Source organism: Schistocerca cancellata, chromosome 5, assembly GCF_023864275.1.
Source record: "Schistocerca cancellata isolate TAMUIC-IGC-003103 chromosome 5, iqSchCanc2.1, whole genome shotgun sequence".
Classification (NCBI taxonomy): Eukaryota; Metazoa; Arthropoda; class Insecta; order Orthoptera; family Acrididae; genus Schistocerca; species Schistocerca cancellata.
This window is the reverse complement of record NC_064630.1, coordinates 664,836,605-664,855,810: the sequence shown is the minus strand read 5'-3', so window position 1 is coordinate 664,855,810 and position 19,206 is coordinate 664,836,605. Positions and strand designations below refer to the sequence as shown.

At 45.1% G+C, this 19,206-nt stretch overlaps 1 protein-coding gene across 1 annotated transcript in view; it reads left to right on the top strand.

The window, feature by feature from the left end:
* LOC126188754 (neurotrimin-like) overlaps window positions 1-19,206 on the top strand; it is a 336,147-nt gene that overhangs the window by 215,048 nt on the left and 101,893 nt on the right. Inside the window, exon 5 of the mRNA XM_049930363.1 lies at window positions 16,796-16,945. Within this exon, the coding sequence (XP_049786320.1) occupies window positions 16,796-16,945 (150 nt within the window). The remainder of the gene's footprint in view (window positions 1-16,795; window positions 16,946-19,206) is intronic.

Sequence of the window (19,206 nt, the reverse complement as noted above, 5' to 3'; positions counted from 1 at the left end):
AGCACGTTGGGTGGCACGGGATACATGCGGACGTGCATTGTCCTGTTGGAACAGCAAGTTCCCTTGCCGGTCTAGGAATGGTAGAACGATGGGTTCGATGACGGTTTGGATGTACCGTGCACTATTCAGTGTCCCCTCGACGATCACCAATGGTGTACGGCTAGTGTAGGAGATCGCTCCCCACACCATGATGCCGGGTGTTGGCCCTGTGTGCCTCGGTCGTATGCAGTCCTGATTGTGGCGCTCACCTGCACGGCGCCAAACACGCATACGACCATCACTGGCACCAAGGCAGAAGCGACTCTCATCGCTGAAGACGACACGTCTCCATTCGTCCCTCCATTCACGCCTGTCGCGACACCACTGGAGGCGGGCTGCACGATGTTGGGGCGTGAGCGGAAGACGGCCTAACGGTGTGCGGGACCGTAGCCCAGCTTCATGGAGACGGTTGCGAATGGTCCTCGCCGATACCCCAGGAGCAACAGTGTCCCTAATTTGCTGGGAAGTGGCGGTGCGGTCCCCTACGGCACTGCGTAGGATCCTACGGTCTTGGCGTGCATCCGTGCGTCGCTGCGGTCCGGTCCCAGGTCGACGGGCACGTGCACCTTCCGCCGACCACTGGCGACAACATCGATGTACCGTGGAGACCTCACGCCCCACGTGTTGAGCAATTCGGCGGTACGTCCAACCGGCCTCCCGCATGCCCACTATACGCCCTCGCTCAAAGTCCGTCAACTGCACATACGGTTCACGTCCACGCTGTCGCGGCATGCTACCAGTGTTAAAGACTGCGATGGAGCTCCGTATGCCACGGCAAACTGGCTGACACTGACGGCGGCGGTGCACAAATGCTGCGCAGCTAGCGCCATTCGACAGCCAACACCGCGGTTCCTGGTGTGTCCGCTGTGCCGTGCGTGTGATCATTGCTTGTACAGCCCTCTCGCAGTGTCCGGAGCAAGTATGGTGGGTCTGACACACCGGTGTCAATGTGTTCTTTTTTCCATTTCCAGGAGTGTAGATCGTTCGTTAATGTCGGACTTTCTTCCCCATCCTAACACGTCTGTCTGTTATCATTTCATCTACAACTACATCTACATCTACATCCATACTCCGCAAACCACCTGACGATGTGTGACGGAGGGTACCTTGAGTACATCTATTGGTTACCCCTTCTATTCCAGTCTCGTATTGTTCGTGGAAAGAAAGATTGCCTGTATGCCTCCGTGTGGGCTCTAATCCCTCTGATTTTATCCTCATGGTCTCTTCGCGAGATATACGTAGGAGGGTGCAATATACTGCTTGACTCCTCGGTGAAGGTATGTTCTCGAAATTTCAACAAAAGCCCATACCGAGCTACTGACGGTCTCTCTTGCAGAGTCTTCCCCTGGAGTTTATCTGTCATCTCAGTAACGCTTTCACGATTACTAAATTATCCTGTAACGAAGCGCGCTGCGCTCCGTTGGATCTTCACTCTCTCTTCTATCAACCCTATCTGGTACGGATCCCACACTGGTGAGCAATATTCAAGCAGTGGGCGAACAAGTGTACTGTAACCTACTTCCTTTGTTTTCGGATTGCATTTAATTAGGATTCTTCCAATGAATCAGTGTGGCATCTGCTTTACCGACGATTAATTTTATATGGTCATTCCATTTTAAATCCTCTATGAAACAGCTTTGGAAAAAGACATTTAGAATTTCGGCCTTTAGTCTGTCACCCTCTGTTTCAGTACCATTTTGGTCACAGAGTGTCTGGACATTTTGTTTTGATCCACCTACCGCTTTGAAATAAGACCAAAATTTCTTAGGATTTTCTGCCAAGTCAGTACATAGAACTTTACTTTCGAATTCATTGAACGCCTCTCGCGTAGCCCTCCTCACACTACATTTCGCTTCGTGTAATTTTTTTTTTTTTTTTGTCTGCAAGGCTTTGGCTATGTTTATGTTTGCTGTGAAGTTCCCTTTGCTCCCGTAGCAGTTTTCTAACTCGATTGTTGTGTCACGGTGGCTCTTTTCCATCTCTTACGATCTTGCTTGGCACATACTCATCTAATGCATATTGAACGATGGTTTTGAACTTTGTCCACTGATCCTCAACACTATCTGTACTTGAGATAAAACTTTTGTGTTGAGCCGTCAAGTATTATGAAATCTGCTTTTTGTTACTTTTAATATTTCTATTTACGGCTGAAATCATCGATGCAGTAACCGCTTTATGATCGCTGATTCCCTGTTCTGCGTTAACTTTTTCAAATAGTTCGAGTCTGTTTGTCACCAGAAGGTCTAATATGTTATCGCCACGAGTCGATTCTCTGTTTCCACGCCGACAGGACGTTAACCATTGACCTCACTTCTCCAAGTTATTAAAATCTTGTGGGGATGCAAGAATGTCCTTCTCTGCCTCACTAGCTAAATATAATAAGGCGCTAAGTAATTGATCCACGCCGCCGATTGATTTCGACCGTGAGTGGTAGCACTCCCACAAGCCACCAGTATCCAGAACTCTCATTTGACGTCACTTTTATTGCACATCATTACAATCTAATTATAATTTTTATATAATTACCTCAGTACCACTATGTTGTAATACATGTATAAATACTATAACACTTGGCAAATTTTCAAAAAGGAGCAATGTGTTTCTTTGAGGGTTATGGCATGTTTTTCAAGATTTTATATGGGTGGCAGGAACATAAGGTATAAAGTACAAATTTAACAGATCACTGTAATTTTACAAACGTTATGGTTTGAGAGGTTGATTTTCCTTTGCATGTATTAATTCCTTAAAAACGTAATTATCGCTAAATACTTCATTTATGACGGGTTTCGAATAATCATCACCAGATAACAGTGGCCAAAATTAACACAAAAGACAGAATTAGAAAAGCTTCTATATAAATACTACAAGACCAATGTAACATCGGGGAAGAAAGTACTTACAACATGCTTAGGAAAGCTCATAGAGTTGGGCAATACAAGACAAATGTACACTTTCATGTGTACATTTAAGCGAGTTTTCAAAAAACGTTACTTTGAGAAATAGCATGTCATACTGGAGCAGCAGACTCGAGCACCGTATTGCTTCAACTTGGCGCCAGATGGCGTTGATCTCAAAGATAAAAGATATCAGGCCATAGTGTTTACAACATAAAAAATATCGTTAACATTCCTTACAACGAGCGTCATATGATGAATGAAAATTTTTTATGAATAAAACATATCGTGGGACATACACGAAGAACTTACAGCACACTAGGCGCTATGTCCAAATATTCGTTCCCGCTTCGCAAGTCGGGTGAGTAGTTTCTATCTCCTCCCGCCACAAAAATAGCGCTGCTAGCGCTTCCTTATTTGGTCATTTGTCTTCCTTGTCGTGTGAGTCGTTGTGTGCGTCACATCCTTGTTTGTCTCTCAGCGTCTCTTGTTTGTGGCTCAATTCTGACGCCGCATTGTCTTGCGCCTTGATGTCGTCCTTGGCTCCCAAGAACATCCTGCAAACAGGGACTGACAGTTTAGCTTTGATAAGTCCACGTGGCATATACAGCCGAGTCCGTTAGAAATTCGTGGTTGTCTTGCAGAGACGATCAAGGTTACTTCACCAACAGGCTCACATGGCTTACTTCGATTCTGAATCGTATGTATTTTATGTCAAGTTTCTAGATCCGCTTCAAGTGGACAGTCTCCTTTTGGGGCATTGACAAGAAGTCCCTTTCACTCATCTTGATGGCCGTAAAAGTACAGTTATTTCGGCGAGTGTGGTGTTGGAATTTGCGAATGTCAGGGTGTTTGACCTTCCGCCCGAAGTTGATGACAGTTCCTTCGAGACTGTCCTGCTTCCGTTTGGGGACATGCGGAATATACCGCGGAAAAACAGATCTGCTCATCATCCTTTACAAGTTTATAGTAGAGTCCGATCCGTGGACATGGTGCTCAAACAGAATATCCCCCAATCATTTGCAGGTATGTGGATAACGGATACATTTAATTTACACAGGATAAGAAGGGACCGGTTTTATGTGTAATGAGAGTGGACACTTCCGCACATATTGCCCGAGTCGTGTCACACTCTTCAAAAGACAACGTAAAAGGCTAACTTTAACGGATCTGGTTCCTCAAGTGACAGCCATTATGCCTAACCAATTTCCTGAGGAGCAACGCCAGCAATTGCGTGATGCCTCTAGCGCATTTCCGCCGTTAATATCGCGTAGGGACTTTGCTTACGTGTCTCCACCACTTCCATTTCAAGACAAACGTAGACGGACGCAGGATGATGAGGAGTCAGACTGTCCCTCTTCTCTTCTCCGCTCTACTGAAATGACTGCGTTCTAGGATGCCTTTCCCCTCCCCGAGTCCGGACCAGATGCTCTTCAAGATTCGAAAGCGTCCAGCACCTCCTCCAATGAAACTAGCGAGACCGAGACCGCCTCTTCGGAATCTCATGAGGATAGACCTGTTCCGGAAATCCACACTATATCGACGGACTTGCCCGACATACCTGTTACGTACTTCCATTCTTTTTCTGTGCCAACGGATGGAGAAATCACGCCACAGGCTGATCACAACCAGACCGACGCAGGTGTGCCAGTGGAACTTGTGGTGACTAAACCTTTGCTCAAGAAAGCGTTAACGCGTTACAGCGCTGAGAGGTCGAGGGAACTCCGTCGAACCCAGGAATTTTATTATTCCATCTTGCGACAACTTTATTACGGTGCCAGACAAGCTCACTTACGGAGTTGTCTCTCAGTTAGAGAGACAACAAATGAAAGGGTTCAGGGTGTGAATAAAATCCCGCTTCTTTCAACAGCATGAACTGACTTCCTTATATCACCTTATCCGGTTACGGACGCGTCGAAAAGAGCATGTACTATGTCCCTCAATCATTCGCGTATTGACGTCCTAACGTGTCATTTCCAGTGCGATCTATAATTACTTTACCGACTTTCATTATGTCCCTTCTACTGATATGGTTGCCCCTGATGCATTTTCTCCTCTTCTGGATTGCGTCGCTTCTCCCACATGAAATGATGAATTTCTAAGCGACTTTACTCCCAATAATATACATCGTCTTATTATTGGTTTACCGTTGCAAAAATCGCCTAGATTCGGCGGTATTCCTAAGGAATTTTATGTACATTTTTGGTCTCTTATAGGTGACACCATGACGTTACTGGTCAATGAAGTGATCTGCGGATGTCTGGTTCCTGATCGCTTCAAAGTTGGTAAAATCGTTCGAAGACAATAGAACGTCCAGACACTGACAAATTCCGCCCTATTACACTACTTAATTTCGATTACAAAACTGTCGCTCCGTCGGTTAATAGCTGATATTGCTAGAGAAAATTCTTGCTGTTCGTCAAAGCTGTGTAGCTGGGCGCACGATTCTGATTTCTGTAGCCGCACGCCGGTACGTTGTCTCCGTGGCTATGGCGACTTCTGTCTCTGGAGGCTTGCTTTTTATTGATTTTAATAAGGCATTTGACCGGGTCAGTCACGGTTTCTTGCTGCAGGTGCTCAAGACGACCGGTCTCAATCATATTGCTTGTCAGTCAGTGCCCAATATTTTTACTAATGTTCACGTATCTGTCGTAGTGACGGCACTGATCACCATCCGTCGGGGCTTAACGCAGGGTAGTCTCCTCTCCATGTCACTTTCTGTGTTGTCGTTTGAACCTCTGTTTCGCCGTATTGCGGCTCAGTTATGTGGTTGGTAGATATTAGGAGAAACCTTCTCGGGACAAGCGTACGCGCATGATATTATGGTATTGCTACGCCATATCGATGACATATCCTTGCTCAAGAAGATATTGATTTCCTTTTGTTGAGTCTCCGAGGCCAGCATTAATAAACGGAAATGCACCCTTTTACCACAACATGATTTTCAACAATTTGTCATTCTATGGGCAACGGTGGTTGTTCGCCACATGTCGTTGGGGATTACCGTGGATCGCTGCTCGATGAGAATGGCTGCACTCAGTTGGCGGGAGGTGACGAATGGTATTCAAGGAGAAATTTGTGAACACGAACGTCGTTTCCTTAGTCTTCTTCAAAAAATGCGAGTCTTAGATTCCTACATTTTCAGCATAGTTTTACATGTTGCATAAATATTCCCGCTCCCCGCGATGATGGCGAAAATTGATGCTATTGTCGGTTATTTCCTTTGGAAAAGTTATATTTTTTCACTTCAGTACGAAGTAGTTGCGAGGCCCTGTCCCCTTTGAGAGTTAGGACTTCCCAGTGTCAAAGTGAAGGCTTCAGTATTGTTTATAGGGCGTGTCGTTTTAACATGTACTAGAGTAATTCCTTCTATTACATCTTGCTTATTTATGTGTCTTCGAACGGCTAGTATGACTCCCCATGCCGATGTTGGCCGGATCAACTCTAAATTGCATCACATACGTGAATTTTATATTATAATAAGTTTTCTGGGAGCCAACATCTTATCAGTGACATGCCTTGCCACCATATCTTTGCTTCCTCGTTGGGGCGTACAATCATTCCTTTCCCCTGTTGAAATGGCCACGTCATTGATATCCTGGAAAAGAGTGTGGTTTCACGTTAGTCTTCCTGTCCTCCCGACGGAAGTCGCCTCGTCGTGGTATAAGGTCATTCACAGTCTGACCCTGACCAACGAACACCTCCATCGCTTTGGTCTTAGTACGACTGGTCTTTGCCACACACGTCATCAACCTGATACGTTGCCACACAAGCTCGTGTCTTGCGCCCGAGAACACTGGCACTGCATACGTCGACAACTGGCGTTCCTTACCCGATCAACTGAAGCTGCTTTCTCGGTTGAACTTCTCTTTTTCCAGACTTTTTCGTTTTCCCTCGGACGAAGACCAAATCGATCGTATGGCTCCCAGGACACTAAACACACTATGTACTCGGCTGTGTCAACGACCCCGAACCCCACGTTTTACGCCAGCACGTATGAAAGCTCATTGTAAGTGGCAGAAGCTTCCACGTTATCGTGCTTTATCTGAAAATACGTTGCACCTTGTCTTCCATCGTAAAGGAATTGGATTACGTTTTTTCCTTTCTTTTCTTTTTTCTTGTTCTGAAGCCTTTTCTCATTGTGTCTTCATACAGAAAAAATTGTTTTCTTTTGACTCTAGCAATTGTGAAAATTACGTCTTTTCGTAAAAAATAAAAACAACGAAAAAATTAAAAAGCATAAAAAATATAAACAATGAAAAATTAAATAAAGAAACCAACCTCATACCATACCTGTGTGAGGGACCAGCACAGTGACAGGTGGGGGAGAGGCATAGTGGTCAGGCCATGGGTTTCGACCACTGCCCACCTTGGCTCCACCCAGCCTGAAGTTGACTGTGACTATTCTTTCCGAAAAAAATAGTCCCTCAGTGGCAAAGAAAAAAAGTTGGCTGTGAATTGTGGAAAGCAAGTTACCAGTTTCACATCAGCCTTCTTCCAAAGTTCTTTCCTCCTCCACTTTTTCTTCTGTAAGAGATACAGGGAAAAAATTGCTTTGCGCTTGATTTCTGTGCAACCCACATAATGGAACTGTGTTTCTGGTCCTCTGCCATCTTTTATGTACAGTCATTTGACTATACGCTGGACAAAAACACTAGACGAAACGCAAAAAAAATTCCGTCAGGAGACAACATTACAAAGGAAGACATAGCATTTTTAATTGTCTTTCAAACAAAGCAATCAACTGACAGCCTGCTGATAACACAGCTCAGATTTCAAAACATACAAAAAATCATCGTAAATAACAAATGTTCTGTTTTAGGGATAGACAGAGATACAGCAGAGATAGGGAGGGGGTTCGCTGGGGGGAGGGGGACACCAAGGGCAGGGAAATGACAGATGAGGCGGAAACAGGACATGGTTGAAAGGCAGGCAGAGGAGAGGGGCATGTAAGCAAGAAAATTGTCAAAGTTTGGGATGGGTGGAGGAAAGAGGAAAGATGAAGGGTAGCATGAAGGGACGGAGAGGAACAAAGAAGGAACGGAAGAAATGTTACTCCAATGATAGATTTTCACCGAATTTTATATAACTTCATATACTGACCGAGTGAGTTCGGTAAAAACAAATATTATGCTAAATTTACTAGAATATGTTTAGCTTAACTGCTTCTTAATTTTGATTTACAGCTTTAAAATTTTAACATTTTGTAGAGTATAGAATTTTATTGAATGGTGTGGCTGCCAACTATTACGTCACAAATATTTCAACCACAATCCACATTTAAATCATCCTCCACAGAACGCAGGCGTTCATGTCGCTGCTTTCAAAAACTGTATGCGCCTTATTTTCCAAGATAGGGTCACACCTTTCATTGTGCTTGTCTCAGGAAAACACCCCCTAGCAGCAGGAAATCGTTAAGTAACAGCAAAGTTTCAAAGCCATTGATCAGTTTTATTGAACAGTGTGGGTAGTATCGCTAGAGGTAGTTGCAACCGTAAACGCAGTCTGTCCACTGTGGACCACTAGAAGAGGAGTCGGACCAATGACTTGACGCAGTCTCCAAGTTTCCTCACGCTCTGCTTTAGATGTGTCAGGTTTAGTAAAACTTTTTGTTACGAGCAGTACGGGTATCTGACGGACGTAATGCCGTCCGTATTACTTAGCACATAGCAAACGGATTTATTTTTCGTGTGCAGAACAGATCTAGGTTAATTTTACTGTTTTCTGAAATAAACCTTAGGGAGAGCGGCAATGACTGATCTTGAACGGCGTAAATCTATCAGACAACTTTTCCGATTCACTTTAAGTGTGATGCTGACGCGCTCTGAAAGACAGTTGGCAGAAAGCAACTTTTAAATTGAAATAATATAAAACGTACTGACTGTAAAGGAACTGCTCGCCATGAAAGTGAATTAATACGAGTATATTAAATTTTACTAAAGATGTGTTAGAAACTTCAATGGAAATGTTTTTTCTGCCTTTAAGGGGGAACGTACGTAGAAGCGAACGAAATAGTGAAAATTTTTTATTGGGTCTTGATTTACTGCATGGTATTAAAATTTTAATTCCAGAATATTAAGTTCCAGTTCCACTCCCATGTGTGATAAAAATAATTATTGGAAAATCTTGCAAGGGGCCACGCCCCTTCCTTGTTATGTACTTACTCATATTATTTAGTCCTGTGGTGTTTTCTTCTAATTTTGGCAATCACAATGTGAAGAATATTTAGGTGTTTAGCAGATCCAGAATTTCTACGAAAGTGCGTGGATGGAAAAACAGGAAATCCTAATGCAAGTTACAAGTCTCTGATATGAAAACCATTCCGCTAGGCGACATTTGTCTCTACAGGTTCTGTTGAAATTGTACCTTATCATACTTGTTTAATTTTTAACTGACCTAATATTCGAAGACTACGAAGTCTGCCGTGGCTCTGACGTGATCCAGGAGCTTTCACACTGTCGGAAGGAAATCGATAACGGGAGAAAAAATTTGGGAATTTGTGGTAAGGGCATATGGGACCAAACAGCCGAGGTCATCGGTCCCTAAGCCTACACACTACTTAATCTAACTTAAACTAACTTACACTATGAACACCACACTCACCCATGCCCGAGGGAGGGCTCGAACCTCCGACGGGAGGAGCCGCGCGGACCGTGACAAGTCGCCGTAGACCACGCGTCTTCCCCGCGCGGCTGCTAACGGGAGAAATGTTGATGCTGACGTTATTGCTAATCAACTTTAAGAGGAGTTAGAACGTAAAAAATTTTTTTTCACATTTTCGGATTTTTATCTCTAAATAAAATATGCAATTTTACGAATAAAATGATATATATATATATATATATATATATATATATATATATATATATATATATATATATATATATATATGCACCAGCCTGAGGAAGTTGAAACAAAGTTTGAGAGACAAGAAACTTTCTGATGGTAAAACCATAAGAGGTAGTCTGGCACACAAAATGGTTAATGAACTACAGCAGTGTTATGGGATGACTATTAGAAATAATACTGAGGATTTGTTGAAAATGAAGCATGCAGTACGGGCTATCTTCTTCCACAGACAGTCAACTGATGAAAAACCAGTACTCCACCTTTGCCCTCCTGGAGCTGATTCATTGTGCAATTACCGCAATGCCCAGTACTCAAACAGTTCACACAGCCTTAAACCTTCCATCCCAGCAGCAGTCATGGATATCATATAACCTCTTTACAGAGATCTGGCAAATCCTGAATAACTGAAGAAGTGTCTGCATGGACAGACTCAAAATCCCAATGAGTCCTTCAGTAATCTTATAAGGACTCGCTTACGAAAAAAATGTTTTTGTTGAAATTAAGACCCTAAAGTTGGGGTGGGGGGTCAGTGATGCTGTTACTGCTTTTAATGATGGTAGTATTGGTAGGGTGAAAATGCAACAGCATACGGGAATTAGTCCTGGAGCAAACTGCATCAGAGACCTAGAGCGGATGGCCAAGGTTCGCACTGATAGAGTGTGGCTGCCCAGTTAGCCACACTGTTTGCCGAGCGGGAAGGCGTGCCGATACCCGGTTCGAATCCGCCCAGCGGATTAGTGTCGATGTCCGGTGTGCCGGCCAGTCGGTTTTTACAACGGTTTTCCATCTGCCTCGGCGCATGCAGGCTGGCTCCCCTTATTCCGCCTCAGTTACACTATGTCGGCGATTGCTGCGCAAACACTGTCTCCACGTACACGTACACCACAAGTACTCTACCACGCAAACATTTGGGGTTACACTCGTCTGGTGTGAGAAGTTCCCAGGGGAGTCCACTGGGGGCCGAATAACCCTGGGTTCAGTGTGGAGCGGCGGTGGGGTGAGTGGACTGCTGTAGCCTGTTGTGGGGTAATGAACCACTGAGGGCTAAGGCGGGGACGAAGCCTCTCCGTCGTTTCTAGGTCCCCAGTTCAATACAATACAATAGAATGCAATAGAGGCAGAGTATGCAGCACAGTTGGGCACCAAGGAGTCCAGAAAGAAGAAAAAACTTCGAAAAAGATCAAGAGGATGATATACAGTATGGTGCAGCGTGGTTCTGAGTGACTAAAAATAAAAAATTAAGCATATATTGAGTTACAGCAGGCTCGTGCAAACTGTGCCCCTGGGGCGCTAGCGCCCGCGATCGCCCGCGGCCAGCGCCCCGGGCGAATTCGTTTGTTGTCGCAGTGGCCGAACCGTGTCGCTTAGCTGGCCGTGCCGACCGCCCGCCCAGCCTCGCCATGCCGCTGTACACGTGCTTCGTACGTAATTGTCTTCTTCAACAATCTTGATTGTAAGAATTAAAGAGCTTTATAACCTTATTTCTATTTTTTAATAAGTATTCAAACTTGGTCGGTTAAAATTGTTACGTACAAAACAGCAAACTAAGGATTCGATTTCTAGACTCTGAAAAGGGATACAAAGAGATGTAGCCGAAGTATAACAAAAGATATTTACGTGTAACTGCTGACACTAAGAATGAGAGTCTATATCCCTTACATAAAATTATTTCTAAAATATAATATTTATGACTCTAGTTCATTCAAGAAACTGACATATTTTTCAGAAGACGCCTATTGCACATAATGACGAGTGTGCATGTGCAGTACTAATAGAATGAACCTGTGGGTCACAGTCCGCAGCTCGTGGTCGTGCGGTAGCGTTCTCGCTTCCCACGCCCGGGTTCCCGGGTTCGATTCCCGGCGGGGTCAGGGATTTTCTCTGCCTCGTGATGACTGGGTGCTGCGTGCTGTCCTTTGGTTAGTTAGGTTTAAGTAGTTCTAAGTTCTAGGGGACTGATGACCGTAGATGTTAAGTCGCATAGTGCTCAGAGACATTTGAACCATTTTTGTGGGGCACTAAACAACTAAGATGTTCTTCGATTCTTGTATTGGATATTGTTTTCTAAAGCTTTACGTGGTAATTCTGCCACACGAACACTAGTTGTTACCTAAACAGTAAATTTTGCTTGTTTAACCGCTCATCGACCTCTTTTACAGAGGTGCGCTTCCACTGTTACTTTGTTTACGTTGGATCTGACTGCGGGACAGTCCAGTTCAGCGCAGTGTTGTGCTGCCTCACTCGCTCCGCAGCTCCTATGCCGACACTAGCGACACACGGTCGCGGACAGGGCGCTGAACTACATTGCCTTGCGCCCGAGGGGCGCGGGCGCGCCGCCGGGCGCAATTCTTGGATGAGCCTGAGTTACAGTCTTCTGAAACCTTAGAAGCCGTTCCTGTTGCATTTCCTCCTACATCTCAGAGGGTCGACAGAAGCGTCCGATCCCACGCGTCGGCTTTGACCCTTGACGTAAGGGTGTTGTGTGTGACGTCATGACGGCGCGGAGTTTGGTTTGAGTGTGGCTGTCTCCAGTTCTGTTTTATCTTATTTTATTTACTTTTCTGATCTGTTCGTTCTATCTCGTGTGATTTTTTTTAAATTTAAAAACACTTATTACTTATTTTAATTGTCTGTTTCCTCCAATTTCTGTTTTAGTTTATTATATTTATCTTTCTGATCTGTTCGTTCTATCCCGTGAGATTTTTTTTAAAAAAAGACAAAAAACACTAATCGGCCACTGAAGCATCTTTATCTTCTATGGGTTGCAGGGGTTACGACCCCTGGGGAGGTGGGTGGGTATTCATGCATGGCTGTCTTCACTTACACGTTGTAGCTACGCAAGGCGTCTAAATTTATTTATATTTAGTTTTCCCCCCACCCAAAGCACCCCATTTCCCGCGCTTGTCCCGTTAGTGTCATTAGGCTTCTTGTGGAAAGTGTGTGTTTTCGTTTTTGTTTCCGCCATATTTGTGACGTCATGGGTCAAAGCAGACGGGCGGGATCGGACGCTTCCGTATTTCCATCTCAGAAACTACTTCGAGTAGAGTATTCAAATTTTCCGGGAGTAGTAACATCATGAGTCTACTGAACTAAAAGAAGGACAAAAGTCCGCAGCTCGTGGTCGTGCGGTAGCGTTCTCGCTTCCCACGCTCGGGTTCCCGGGTTCGATTCCCGGCGGGGTCGGGTATTTTCCCTGCCTCGTGATGACTGGGTGTTATGTGATATCCTTAGGTTGGTTAGGTTTAAGTAGTTCTAAGTTCTAGGGGACTGATGACCATAGATTTTAAGTCCCGTAGTGCTCAGAACCATTTTGAACCAGGGACATAATGTTATGTATGATGTAAGTTTAAACGGTGTAATTAAAGATGTTGTATTTCCGAAAAAAAGTTTCATGCCAATGGCTACAGTGGTTCCTGAAATACAGGGAAGCTAAGTCGCTAAATCTAACATCGTCGGGATAGAGCGTTCCAATTCCCCTTAAAATCAGGTTAACCTAAGATGACAAGCAAAGGAAATATTCCTTGAGGGTTAAGGGCGGAATGCCTAAGGTTTACACTAGTTCAGATGAAGTAAAGCCTAATGCAAGCACTGGTAAATGTATGGTTCAGGTTTCCCGTAACTTACATTTTTGATACTTTGTGTACATTTTCCTCACAAACCACTGTTGTTAAGGTACTTACATTTGGCATGCAACTACTCAATACTACAGTGGAACAACCTATGGAAGGAATTTTTATGTAATAGAATAGCAAGGTATTTATGTACAAGAATCTTAAAATTTGGTGCAGTTTTTTCACAGATATTTGGGTGCTATAAGACTAGCAAAAGAGATGTCAAAATTCTGTTCCACAGATATTTGTGATGATAGATCAAACTTCGTACAAAAATACATTAATTTCTTTCCGACTGATTTTCCAGGCACGGAACATTTCTACTCATCTTGCTGAAAAAATCTGAGTTGTTCATAAATAAAAACGTATAACGTCATTAAGCAAGCAAACATATGTGTATATGCATATAAAGTTTCTTAACGAATGCCAAATTTAGTTACACTACCTTAAAAAATTTGGGCCTCATAAGGTTTATTTCAAAGTTCTGCGATTTCGCAAACGTCCCCCTTAAATAACTTATTATGGAGGAACTGCGGCGAAAAGTTACAGTTAACGGACGAGGCACTTGACACTAGCCTACAATAGGAAGTCGTACAGGGATACTGTTTCCTCTGGTATTTTTCAAGTGTCGCTACCAATTCCGTATGCTGGAATCGCAGAGTGGAGAGTGAGTTCGCAGCTGTACAGTAGCGCGCTCACAAACTGCAGACAATAATAGGGCTGCGAGCATCGTTAAGCTGGACAACTGAACAAAGTATTTCAGCAATCTTTTTCTCCTAAAAAAAAAAAACAAAAAACAAAAAAAAACCTATTCTCTTCATGCTGTTCATCCGTAGCAGTCTACGTCAACTTTAATGCATACTTCGCAGCGTCAACATAGACTTTTCAGTCTAAATGAAGAATTTCATTGTACACACCTCGGTTCGCAGAATTCCTGAAGGTAGACATTGACTGTGGATATTTTATCACAGACACAGTCAATCTGACTGTTCAGAGATGTCACTATAAACGCCCAAAGATGTAAACAACCAAACATGAGCAGGGCCTATTAGACGGAGGGGGTCCGACAGCCGATCAGTTCCAGTCGTTCCACCTGGAAGGATGCACATGGCTCGTATTGTCTGCAGTTCAGCCATGCCTAGACGGTCAATACCGTGGTTCGATCGCGTCCGCATTGTTACTATGTGACAAGAAAGGCTCTCAAAGAGGTAAGTGTCCAAGCGTCTTGGAGTGAACCAAAGCGATGTTGTTCGAACATGTAGGAGATACAGAGAGACAGGAACCGTCGATGACATGCCTCGCTCAGACTGCCCAAGGGCTACCACTACAGAGGATGGCCGCTATCTACGAATTATGGCTCAGAGGAACCCTGACAGCAACGCCACCATGTTGAATAACGTTTTTCGTGCAGCCACAGGACTTCGTGTTACGACAAAACTGAGCGCAATAGGCTGCACGATGTGCAACTTGCTCCCGACGTCCATGGCGAGGTCCATCTTTGCAACCACGACATCATGCAGCGCGGTACAGCCAGGGCCAGCAACATGCCGAATGGACCGCTCAGGATTGCCATCACGTTCTCTTCACCGATGGGTGTCTCATATGCCTTCAACCATACAGTCGTCGGAGATGTGTTTGGAGGCAACCCAATCAGGCTGAACGCCTCAGACACAATGCCCAGCGAGTGCAGCAAGGTGGAGGTTCCCTGATGTTTCGGAGTGTCATTATGTGGGGCCGACGTACGCCGCTGGTGGTTTTGGAAGGCGCCGTAACGGCTGTACGATATGTGAATGCCATCCTCCGACCGATAGTGCAACCATATCGGCAGCATATTGGCGAGGCATTCGTCTTCTGTGTGATGTCCACAGGTTAGTTAGGTTTAAGTAGTTCTAAGTTCTAGGGGACTGATGACCTCAGAAGTTATGTCCCCTAGTGCTCAGAGCCATTTGAACCATTTGAACCATTCGTCTTCATGGTCGACAATTCGCGCTCCCATCGTGCACATTTTGTGAATGACTTCCTTCAGGATAGCACATCGCTCGACTAGAGTGGACAGCATGTTCTCCAGACATGAATCCTATCGAACATGCCTAGGATATTTCCTGAATGAGATATTCACCCTGCAGCGGAGTGTGCGCTGATATGAAACTTCTTGGCAGATTAAAAATGTGTGCCGGACCGAGACTCGAACTCGGGACCTTTGCCTTTCGCGGGCAAGTGGTCTACCATCTGAGCTACCCAAACACGACTCACGTCCGTCCTCACAGCTTTGTTTCTGCCAGTACCTCGTCTCCTACCTTCCAAACTTTACAACACTTGCCCGCGAAAGGCAAAGGTCCCGAGTTCGAGTTTCGGTCCGGCACACAGTTTTAATCTGCCAGGAAGTTTCATATCAGCGCACACTCCGCTACAGAGTGAAAATCTCATTCTGGAAGCATCCCGCAGGCTGTGGCCAAGCCAGGTCTCCGCAATATCCTTTCTTTCAGGAGAGCTAAGTTCGCAGGAGAGCTTCTGTAAAGTTTGGAAGGTAGGAGACTTGGAAGGTAGGAGACGAAGTACTGGCAGAAGTAAAGCTGTGAGGACGGACGTTAGTCCTGTTTGGATAGCTCAGATGGTAGAGCACTTGCCCGCGAAAGGCAAAGGTCCCGAGTTCGAGTCTCGGTCCGACACACACTTTTAATCAGCCAGGAAGATTCATGCCTAGGATAGATTGAAAAGGGCTGTTTATGGACGACTTGACCCACCGACCACTCTGAGGGATCTACGCCGAGCCGGCCGGAGTGGCCGAGCGGTTCTAGACGCTACAGTCTGGAACCGCGCGACCGTTACGGTCGCAGGTTCGAATCTTGCCTCGGGCATGGATGTGTGTGATGTTCTTAGGTTAGTTAGGTTTAAGTAGTTCTAAGTTCTAGGGAACTCATGACAGCAGAAGTTAAGTCCCATAGTGCTCAGAACCATTTGAACCATTTTGATCTACGCCGAATCGCCGTTGATGAGTGGGACAATCTGGAGCAACAGTGCCTTGATGAACTTGATGGATAGTATGCCACAACAAACACAGCCATGCATCAATGCAATAGGGAGTGTTACTGGGTATCAGAGGTACCGGTGTGTACAGCTGTCTGGACCACCACCTCTGACGGTCTCGCTGTATGGTGGTACAACATGAAATGTGTGGTTTTCATGAGCAATAAAAAGGGCAGAAATGATGTTTATGTTGATCACTATTCCAATTTTCTGTACAGGTTCCGGAACTCTCGGAACCGAGGTGATGCAATACTCTTTTGATTGACATTTTAAAAAAAGCATGTTAACTGACATCTTCTCTCAGTGGCTGCAGATCGCAATCTCTGTACGAGTTCTTCCACGTATCAGTTCGGTCGGTGTTTGTTTCCATTGCAGGAGGTAAATACGAGCCAGTGCTGCTGGACAACGCGTACAAGGTGCACATGAAGCTGACGATCAAGTCCGTGGGTCCAGCAGACTTCGGCTCCTACCGGTGCGTCTCCAAGAACTCGCTGGGAGACACTGACGGCAGCATCAAACTCTACGGTAAGTGGGCACCTTCGGCTTGTCGCTGAATGCAAGAGTGACAAACTGGAAATTCAACAGGTGAACGAATTCCGACACACAACAAACGTGTTCTTAGAAGCTAACAATATTGTTTTTCAAATTTAAATTTGCATAATCTACGTGAAAGGGCAACGGCCTTGCCGCAATGGATACACCGGTTCCCGTGAGATCACCGAAGTATAGCGCTGTTGGGCGTGGCCAGCACTTGGATGGGTGACCATCCAGCCGCCATGCGCCGTTGCCATTTTTCATGGTGCACTCAGCCTCGTGATGCCAATTCAGGAGCTACTCGACCGAATAGTAGCGGCTTCGGTCAAGAATGCCATCATAACGACCGGGAGAGCGGTGTGCTGACCCCACGCCCCTCCTATCCGCATTCTCCTCTGAGGATGGTCCCGGTAGGCCACTCGTGGCCTGAAGACGGAGTGCTTCTTTATAACCTACGTGAAATCAGGAGTTCGATGCACGAAATGTCTGGGCAACAGCTCAATATAGTTCCTTAATACTCTCCATTCATTTTTACCATTTTCTTCGGATGTATGTAACCAGTTTTACTTAAATCATCATGCATTTACTGTTAGTTATTCTTCTTTCATACCGATCGAGGTGGCACAGTGGTTAGCGCAGTGGACTCACTGTCCGGAGAATGACGGTTCACATCCACGTCCGAGCATCCCAAATTAGATTTCGCTGATTTCCACTAAATCGCGTCAGGCAAATACTGCGACTGTTCCTTCGAAAATGCACGGCTGATTTCCTTGACGATCCCTGAAACAATCGGAACTTGTGCTCCGTCGCCAATAAACTGATGACAACGTGATGTTAAACCGTAATTTTCTTCCCTTCTGTCTCCTTCCACCATCATGTTCACGGTAACTAGGGTAGCAATAACTAAAATTATATTTAAATATTCATCATCATCATTTAAGACTGATTATGCCTTTCAGCGTTCAGTCTGGAGCATAGCCCCCCTTATACAGTTCCTCCATGATCCCCTATTCAGTGCTAACATTGGTGCCTCTTCTGATGTTAAACCTATTACTTCAAAATCATTCTTAACCGAATCCAGGTACCTTCTTATTTTTAAGGAAAATTAATTTTAATGCAGTACATAGCGTAGCACATGTCTGTGATGATATACGTACACTGAGATGACAAAAGATATCTGATATGGATATGTACATACACACATGTCGGTAGTATCGTTTACACAAGGTAGTGCGTTGGCGGAATTGTCATTTATACACAGGTGATTCATGTGGAAAGGTTTCCTACGTGATTATTGTCGCATGATGGGAATTAACAGATTTTGAACGCAGAATGGTAGTTGGAGCTAGATGCATGGAACATTCCATTTCGGAAATCGTTAGGGAATTCAGTATTCCTAAATCCACAGTATCAAGAGTGTGCCGAAGATACAACACTGTCCGAACAGGCCTTGAAGGTCCAAAGGTAACTACCAGTCGTCGTGTCATCCTCAGCCCTTTAGGTTTCACCGTATGCGGCTCAGGACTGGCGTATAGTCAGCGCACCGCTGTCCCAGCCGTTGTCAGTTTTCGTGATCGGTGGCGCTACTTCTCAGTGAAGTACCTCCTAAATTGGCCTCAAGAGGGCACCCCTCTTGCAAACAGCCCTCGGCAGATCCAGACGGGCATTACCTCTCACCATGGACAAGGCAGTGGATTACGGCCTTCTCTTAACATCCGAGAGCAGCGTCGTTTGGGAAGAGTTGTCAGTGCTAACCGACAAGCAACGCTGCATGAAATAACCACAGAAATCACTGTACGGCGGTACAACGAACGCAGTGCTGTGAAATTTGAAGTTAATTGGCTGTGTCAGTAGACGAGCGACGCGAATGCATTTGCGAACAGCACAACATCGCCCGCAATGCCTCTCTGCGCTCGTGACCATATCGACTGGGCCCTAGACGACGGAAAAACCGTGGGGTGATCAGATGAGTACCGATTTCAATTGCTAAGAGCTGATCGTAGGGTTCGAGTGGGGCGCAAACTGCCGAATCCATGGACCCAAGGTGTCAACAAGGCACTATGCAAACTGGTGGTGGCCCCATAATGCTGTAGTCTGTAGATGGAATGGACTGTATCCTCTGGCCCAAATGAACCGATCATTGACTGGAAATGGCTATGTTCGGTTACTTGTACACCATCAGCAGGTACGCCAAACAATGATGAAATTTTTATGAATGATAGTGAGCCATATCACCTGGCCACAACTGTTCA